Source organism: Myotis lucifugus, unplaced genomic scaffold (assembly GCF_000147115.1).
Source record: "Myotis lucifugus unplaced genomic scaffold, Myoluc2.0 scaffold_585, whole genome shotgun sequence".
Taxonomy (NCBI): domain Eukaryota; kingdom Metazoa; phylum Chordata; class Mammalia; order Chiroptera; family Vespertilionidae; genus Myotis; species Myotis lucifugus.
In genome coordinates this window covers 66,827-76,044 of record NW_005871633.1, presented here as the reverse complement: position 1 = coordinate 76,044, position 9,218 = coordinate 66,827, and the positions used below count along the sequence as shown (strand labels likewise).

Here is a 9,218-nt window from a genome sequence, read left to right as displayed (position 1 = left end):
GTGATTTGCTTTGGCCAATAGAACATGGCAGAAGTGATCATTCTCAGTGGGCCTGGTGCACATACGCTCTCTCTCTTGGACCCATGAACAGGCCTGGGCTAGTCTGTTGGAGAACAAGAGAAATGTGGAGGAGAGTCTGGTTGTCCTAGCCAAAGCCATCACTGACCAGCCTACAGCCTGCTGCCTGGAAATGCACGATTGAGTCCGGCCAAGATCAGCCCAGAGAGACCAGAAGACCCACCCAGCCGATGTGTAGTTCCATGAGCAATAAAAGTACTTGCTGTTTTCAGCATTGCATTTGGGAGCAATTTATTATGCAGCAATAGCTGATAGAGTCCCTTGTTATACCTAAATTAGTCCCAATTTCCTAGTGTGATATTTTCCACTCCGAAACTCCCACCTAAGGCCCCCCTCTTCCCTGGCCCCTTGGCCCCCTTCGAATATCCCCCCCCCCCCCCGCCCCCCCCCCCGCCCCAGAACTGCGCCAGCCCAGCAAGCCCCAGAAGCGTCTGGAGAGTTCTGAGGGGGCGGCACCCAGGACGCTGATTGGGCCGAGGGAGCCCGGGGGCAGGGCGCGCGGGGAACCCCCTGGAATGTTCCCGACCCGCCGCCCGGCCCAGCCCGCGGATTGGGCGAGCGGAGGGGGAGGGCGGGGCTCGGCGGGGAACTATAAGCCCAGCGCCCGCCGCGCCGCAGCAGCGAGCCCGCCCCGACCCGCCAGCTCCGCGCCCTCCTCGCCGCCGGTCGCGACCCCGCCCTCCGCCGTCCCGCAGCCCCGAGGACCGACCTCCGCCGACCGCCGCCCGCCGCCCGCGCTCAGGCTCCCGCTTCGGAACAGACCGAGCTTCTGGTTCCCGTCGCCGACCCGACCGGGACCGCCGCTTCTGAAAGGCCCGGACCGCAGCGCGCGGCGAGGGAGCAGGGCGCCGGCATGGCTAAAACCACGGCCATCGGCATCGACCTGGGCACCACGTACTCGTGCGTGGGCGTGTTCCAGCACGGCAAGGTGGAGATCATCGCCAACGACCAGGGCAACCGCACCACCCCCAGCTACGTGGCCTTCACCGACACCGAGCGGCTCATCGGGGACGCGGCCAAGAACCAGGTGGCGCTGAACCCGCAGAACACCGTGTTCGACGCCAAGCGGCTGATCGGCCGCAAGTTCGGCGACGCGGTGGTGCAGTCGGACATGAAGCACTGGCCTTTCCAGGTGATCAGCGACGGGGACAAGCCCAAGGTGCAGGTGAGCTACAAAGGGGAGACCAAGGCGTTCTTCCCCGAGGAGATCTCGTCCATGGTGCTGACCAAGATGAAGGAGATCGCCGAGGCGTACCTGGGCTACGCGGTGACCAACGCGGTGATCACCGTGCCGGCCTACTTCAACGACTCGCAGCGCCAGGCCACCAAGGACGCGGGGGTGATCGCGGGGCTGAACGTGCTGAGGATCATCAACGAGCCCACGGCCGCCGCCATCGCCTACGGCCTGGACAGGACGGGCAAGGGGGAGCGCAACGTGCTCATCTTCGACCTGGGCGGGGGCACCTTCGACGTGTCCATCCTGACGATCGACGACGGCATCTTCGAGGTGAAGGCCACGGCCGGGGACACCCACCTGGGAGGGGAGGACTTTGACAACAGGCTGGTGAACCACTTCGTGGAGGAGTTCAAGCGCAAGCACAAGAAGGACATCAGCCAGAACAAGCGAGCCGTGAGGCGGCTGCGCACCGCCTGCGAGAGGGCCAAGAGGACCCTGTCGTCCAGCACGCAGGCCAGCCTGGAGATCGACTCCCTGTTCGAGGGCATCGACTTCTACACGTCCATCACCAGGGCGCGGTTCGAGGAGCTGTGCTCAGACCTGTTCCGGGGCACGCTGGAGCCCGTGGAGAAGGCCCTGCGTGACGCCAAGCTGGACAAGGCCCAGATCCACGACCTGGTGCTGGTGGGGGGCTCCACCCGCATCCCCAAGGTGCAGAAGCTGCTGCAGGATTTCTTCAACGGGCGCGACCTCAACAAGAGCATCAACCCGGACGAGGCTGTGGCCTACGGGGCGGCAGTGCAGGCAGCCATCCTGATGGGGGACAAGTCTGAGAACGTGCAGGACCTGCTGCTGCTGGACGTGGCGCCCCTGTCGCTGGGCCTGGAGACAGCCGGGGGCGTGATGACGGCCCTGATCAAGCGCAACTCCACCATCCCCACCAAGCAGACACAGATCTTCACCACCTACTCGGACAACCAGCCGGGCGTGCTGATCCAGGTGTTCGAGGGCGAGAGGGCCATGACGAGGGACAACAACCTGCTGGGGCGCTTTGACCTGACTGGAATCCCTCCTGCACCCAGGGGAGTTCCTCAGATTGAAGTGACTTTTGACATCGACGCCAATGGCATCCTGAATGTCACAGCCACGGACAAGAGCACCGGCAAGGCCAACAAGATCACCATCACCAATGACAAGGGCCGCCTGAGCAAGGAGGACATCGAGCGCATGGTGCAGGAGGCTGAGAGGTACAAAGCCGAGGACGAGGTCCAGCGCGAGAGGGTGTCTGCCAAGAACGCCCTGGAGTCCTATGCCTTCAACATGAAGAGCGCCGTGGAGGACGAGGGCCTCAAAGGCAAGATCAGCGAGGCCGACATGAAGAAGGTGCTGGACAAGTGCCAGGAGGTGATTTCCTGGCTGGACTCCAACACGCTGGCGGAAAAGGAGGAGTTTGAGCACAAGAGGAAGGAGCTGGAGCAGGTGTGTAACCCCATCATCAGTGGACTGTACCAGGGGGCGGGAGGCCCGGGAGCTGCTGGCTTTGGGGCTCAGGCCCCCAAAGGGGGTTCTGGCTCTGGCCCCACCATCGAGGAGGTGGATTAGGAAGCCTTTCGCAGATTGCTCATGTTCGTTAGGAGAGGGATGGGATGCAAGGCTTTGTGTTGCCTTAAGTATTTGCCTTTCTTCAACTCTGAGCTTGGGATTGTTTGTAAAGTTGAACTGTGTTTTTGTGAAGTTATGAACTTGCTTTTTTCCCCTTGGTGAAATGTAGAGATGTGTTTATACTGCCATCTTTTGTCCTTTTTTGTAATACTCATACCAAACTCGGTTTTTTTCCAACTGTTTACTTCAAAGTAAATAAACTCAAAAAAAGTTGAGCAATGTCTTGTCTGCCTCTGGTTTATTTTGAGGTCAGAAGGGTCTGCATAGTTTGTGTTTTTTATAAAATCTAAAATCAATGGTAATTTGCCTCTTAGAAAAGGTTAGGAATCTGGACAAATAAGGGGATTAATTGCATTGTGATCTCTTTCTTTTAGACAAATGCTATTCTTAGGAGATTAAAAAAAAAATAAAACCTGCTTGGAGGCAGCCAATGATTCTCTCTCATCATTGATGTTTCTATCCCTCTCCCTTCCTCTCTGAAATCAATAAAATAAATTTTAAAATAATAATAAATTAAACCTGCTTATTTACAGTGGGTTGGGTTTGTGGGTCCACATAAAATAAGGGCTACTGGCATGGGTACCTCAAGATGGGGGGAGAGGTTTGACCCCATGTAAGGGTGGCCTCAAAAGGGACTTGGGGTTATTCCCCAAACAGGCAAAGGAGAGGCAGTTAGATGGGAAGGTCATGGCTAGCAATTTCTGTAAGTACATCTGATATATCAAAGCCCTGATATTTAATCTGGATTCAACATCAAAGAGAAAGCGAGGCTTAAACCAGCAGTGAGGAGATGCGAGTTCAAGCGCTGGCTTACTCAGTCATGCACAAGTGTATTAGCCACTCTGATCCCTACTTCTTACATTTATTTTATTTTTTGTTCATTCTCACCTGAGGAAATTTTTTCATTGATTTTTTAGATTGGGGGGGGGGGAGAAACATAATTTGAGAGAGACACATCAATCAGCCCCCTCCCACATGTGCCCCAGCCAGGGCTGGGTATTGAATCTGCAACCCAGGTACCTGCCTTGACCAGGAATCAATCCCGAGACCCTCCAGTGTGCTGGCCCATGCCCTAACCATTGAGCCACACAAGCCAGAGCTACTTCTTATATTTTTAATTTTTATTTTTTTAAAATACATTTTATTGATTTTTTACAGAGAGGAAGGGAGAGGGATAGAGAATTAGAAACATCGATGAGAGAGAAACATCGATCAGCTGCCTCCTGCACACTCCCTACTGGGGATGTGCCTGCAACCAAGGTACATGCCCTTGACCGGAATCGAACCTGGGACCCTTGAGTCCGCAGGCCGATGCTCTATCCACTGAGCCAAACCGGTTAGGGCTACTTCTTATATTTTTTAAATGAAAGGGTTTGGCTGATACCTCAGCTTATAGTTATTTATGAAAGGATGCTGAGATAGAAATGCCACATTTCTAGCAGTAGCTAACTACACTTTAAGTGCACCGCTGAGTTCCTTACAGAGGTTTCATTGAGAATTGGGTGCCTGAGCCAGGACTCCAGTGTCTTAGTGCTTTTATGTACCAGGTACTGGGGCCTTTTATGTTTACTAACCCTCATTCCACCACACTGAGTTTAGGTAGTATTTGACTTTCACGGGTGAGCATATGGGGAAACTTAAAAGTACTGGCTTAACTAAAGCTATTTAAAGGTTAAAAATAAGCTCCAGTTCAGCAAAGATGTTGAACCTGGACTCCTACTCAGGTTTCACAGGCTTTTGCCACGCTGCCCCTAGCCCACAGGGCTTGTTGTGCATGCCTGCTTCTGGGTTATGCCTAGGTTTCACAACCAGTGCCCCTTTTACCTTCACTCTACACAGCCCTAAACCATTATGCCAGATAAGCAGTAAGATTGATGACCACGGTTTGGTATTCGCTAATTGAGAAGAGAGGGAGAAACTTGCAGTCCTACACTGGGAAGTCTTTTAAAGGCTTCTTTCCCTTGAAGATGCTTCATGTCCTAGCTGCTTGCATCCTAGAAGTCGTCCCCTCCACAGCCTCCTTGTTGGAAAAGGCCTGGCATGATCCTTAGGCTTGGGGAAAGAGCCTCTCTAAAAAGCATTTGCATTTTGGGGTTACAAAGATGATTTAGAACTAGATTGAAATGATAGTTGCACAACATTGTAAATGTACTAGGTACCACTGAATTGTACACTTGAAAATGTGTTTTTTTTTTAAATACATTTTATGCCAAAACCGGTTTGGCTCGGTGGATAGAGCGTCGGCCTGCGGACTGAAGGGTCCCAGGTTCGATACCGGTCAAGGGCATATACCTTGGTTGCAGGCACATCCCCAGTAGGAGGTGTGCAGGAGGCAGCTGGTTGATGTTTCTCTCTCATCGATGTTTCTAACTCTCTATCCCTCTCCCTTCCTCTCTGTAAAATATCAATAAAAATATGTTAAAAATATATATATATATATTTTTTTAATTGATTTCAGAGAGGAAGGAAGAGGGAGAAATAGAAACATCAATGGTGAGAGAGAATCATTGATTGGCTGCCTCCTGCACGCCCCCTACTGGGGGTTGAGCCCGAAACCCGGGCATGTGCTCTTGACCAGAATCAAACCTGGGACCGGACCCTTAAGTCCACAGGCCAACGCTCTATCCACTTAGCCAAACCGGCTAGGGCAAAAATAGTTATTTTATGTTATGTGAATTTCACTTCAACAATAAATACAGTAAAAAAAAAAATTGTATCGACATTCCATAAGAGCACTTTGTGAGCTTATGTATACCTCAAAGCCAACCAAGCCTTTCACTAAATACTTGCCTTTGAAGAAAATCCAGTATCAGGGAATGGCACATACAGGTGGACTTTGCTTTTAAGTTTGTAACTGGAGATCTAAGAGGTGCTTAGCTTCCAGGCCGGCTTATAAAAAAGCACAGGTGACCTTCAGGGTAGTTGAACTGGAGCACTGTGGACACTTAGCTACTCATCTTCCTGGGGATGTGCATTTGCAACAGGACCCTCGGAACTGCAGGAGCATCTGTGACTGTCACTGCAGACAACAGTGACTTTTCCAGCCAGCGTGGGGTGGAGGGAGGGAGGGGGGTGGAAAAGGATAGAGATGGCCAAGGACCTACCAAACACCTTTGTTAAGAAATAGAGCCCTAACCGGTTTGGCTCAGTGGATGGAGCGTCGGCCTGCGGACTCAAGGGTCCCAGGTTCGATTCCGGTCAGGGGCATGTACCTTGGTTGTGGGCACATCCCCAGTGGGGAGTGTGCAGGAGGCGGCTGATCGATGTTTCTCTCTCATCGATGTTTCTGTCTCTCTATCCCTCTCCCTTCCTCTATGTAAAAAATCAATAAAATATATTTAAAAAAGAAATAGAGCTTGGGCCCTAGCTGGTTTGACTGGTGGATAGAGCGTTGTCCTGCAGACTGAAGGGACCCAGGTTCCTTACCAGCCAAGGGCATATGCCCGGGTTGTGGGCTTGATCCCCTGTGGGGGGCGTGTAGGAGACAGCCAAACAATAATGCTTTCTCATCATTGATGTTTCTCTCTTTCTCCCTTCCTCTCTGAAATCAAGAAAAATGTACTTAAAAAAGGAGAGAGAAATAGAGCTTGGCCCTAGCCAGTTTGGCCAATGGCTAGAACATCGGCCTGCAGAGTGAAGGGTCCCAGGTTTGGTTCCTGTCAAGGGCACATGCCCCGGTTGCAGGCTCGATTCCGAGCAGGGGGCAGGCAGGAAGCAGCCGATCAATGGTTCTCATCATTGATGTTTCTATCTCTCCCTTTCCTTTCCTCTCTGAAATCAATAAAAATATATTAAAAAGAAAAAGAAATAGAGCTTCGGGAAATCTGAAATAACCTTGGAGAAAACAACAGTTCCTAGGGCTAGATCAGTCAAGGTTATTGAGTAGGTGTTTTATTAAGAAATAAATATATGCCGAAACCGGTTTGGCTCAGTGGATAGAGCGTCGGCCTGCAGACTGAAAGGTCCCAGGTTCGATTCCGGTCAAGGGCATGTACCTGGGTTGCAGGCACATCCCCAGTAGGAGATGTGCAGGAGGCAGCTGATTGATGTTTCTAACTCTCTATCTCTCTCCCTTCCTCTCTATAAAAAATCAATAAAATATATTTAAAAAAAAAAGAAAGAAATATAGCCCAGCTGGTGTAGCCCCGTGGTTGAGCATCAAGGTATGAACCAGGAGGTCACAGGTTTGGTTCCCAGCCGGGCACATGACTGGGTTGTGGGCTTGATCCCCAGTAGTGGGCGTGCAGGACACAGCCAATCATTGATTCTCCCTTATCATCGATGTTTCTCTCTCCCCCTCTCCCTTCCTCTCTGAAATCAATAAAAAATATATATAAAAATAAATATGTGCCTCAAGAAATAAGTTATTGATGGTTCTCTCTCATCATTGATGTTTCTATCGCTCTCCCTCTCCCTTCCTCTCTGAAACCAATAAAAATACATTTTTTTAAAAAAATGCATAAAATATACCCAAACAAGATTATTTTATAAATGTGAAAATGGGCTTTTGGTTAAAAGCGGAAACTGGGCTATTTCAGGTGAAGAGCACTGCTGGCGATTTCTCAGGGGGATCCCTACCGTAGGAGTAAGAACCCATGATTATCACCCTCCACGCCAATTGGTCGCCCTCAACATGCCTGACGGTGCCGTTCAGTGGACAGCACCCCACCACCGTCGCCCTGTCCCAGCACCGCTCATTGGAAAGGCTGGGCAGGGGAGACGGGAGCGGGCACCGCGGGGAGGGGGAGGGGGTTCGGCCCACAGGGGGGCGAGTGCGGAAGAGAACCACTCCCCCCGAAGGTCCCCACGGGAACGGGGTGAGAGGGGCGGGGAGAAGCCAGCGGCCCCAGCCCCGCCGGGCGCGCTCGCTGGGGCCGTGGGCACCTTCCACTCCCTCTGGCCACCCCATCCCCCTGGCTCGGGTGAGTTACAAAGCTTCCCAGTGGTTGTGTCTGATGCACTAGCTAGCGCGAGAAATAAAGGTCTCTCCTTTTCTCGGCTTCTTTAATCACGTTTTTGGGGAAAATAAAACTCAAACACAAGACCGGGTGAGCAGCTTGGTGGCCAGCGCGCCCGGCGGGGGCGGGGGCGGGGGCGGAGGCTCCTGGGGGGTTCGGGCTGTGCCCGGAACTTTCTGGAGTTTTCTGGCCGGGCAGGCGGAGCCTGGCTCCTAGCACACGCCTCTACCAACAAACGGCGCCACCCAAGACTCCCTGCCCCCACCCGCCCGCAAACCTGAAGCTGAGTCACGGCGCTACAATTAATTCCCGAGAGGGGGGCTCTGGGGCCCTGAGCCAGCGCCTCCCCAATCCTGTTAGCAGGGAAGGGCAGGCGGGCTGGGAGAAGCTGGGAGGGTGGGAGCTGGTGGGGACTGTCCTGAGTCAGCCCTGACCAGGAGGGGAGACCTGGCTGGTCACGAGATGCCCGCAGGGTGCCCCTAGCGCGCAGGTCTCTGACAATTCCCCTTTCACTCCCTTCTCTGACGGCTATTTTTAGAGAAGGAAGCCATTGGGCCAGTACTGGGAGGATTTCCACAGGGAGTGTAGGGGCGTGTAGGCTCAGGCACTGGCTCTGTGATTACCTGTCTGTATGACCAGACCAAGCCTCTGAACTCCCATCCTATGTGCTCATCTTCGAAAGTGAAAAGATTTGGCTGAAAGCCCTCTGCCTAGAAAGCTTAAGATCGTCCCTACAATAAACCAGAAGTAATGCCATGTCCTAGTACCAGCCCCCAGCCTTGTAAGTGCCTCAGTGAGAATGATTGAGAGGTCAGACCTGACAGAGAATAGGGGACCCCCAACAAAGGGAGAAGGCAGCAACTTTTGAACACTATTTCACAGGCACTAAAGGCCTATAATCCTATCAACCATATTTGTACCATCTCGTGAAACAGATGTTAACTCTATTATAGAGATACTAGAGGCCCAGGGGTCCCTCGGCCTGGCCTGCGATCGGGCGATCCGGGCCCTCTCACCCAGTCCCAATTGGGGCCCATCAGGGCCGGCCACAGGAGGTTGGCTGTGGGAGAGCACTGACCACCAGGAGGCAGCTCCTGCATTGAGCATCTGCCACCTGGTGGTCAGTGCGCATCATAGCGACTGGTCTACTGGTCATAATGGCCGCTTAGGCTTTTATATAGAGACTAGAGGCCCAGTGCACAAAAATTTGTGCACTGGGGGGGGGGAGGGGGGGCCCTCAGCCCGGCCTGTGCCCTCTCGCAGTCTGGGACCCCTCGGGAGATAACGACCTGCTGGCTTAGGCCTGCTCCCGGGTGGCAGAGGGCAGGCCCAATCCCTAGGTG

At 53.0% G+C, this 9,218-nt stretch overlaps 1 protein-coding gene across 1 annotated transcript in view; it reads left to right on the top strand.

Annotated features, from left to right (window-relative positions):
• Positions 1 to 785: 785 nt before the first annotated feature.
• Positions 786 to 9,218, top strand: part of LOC102425512 (heat shock 70 kDa protein 1-like) — a 19,134-nt gene continuing 10,701 nt past the window's right edge. The window contains exon 1 of the mRNA XM_006104596.3: positions 786 to 2,848. Coding sequence (XP_006104658.1) covers positions 932 to 2,848 — 1,917 coding nt within the window. The 5' untranslated portion in view covers positions 786 to 931. The remainder of the gene's footprint in view (positions 2,849 to 9,218) is intronic.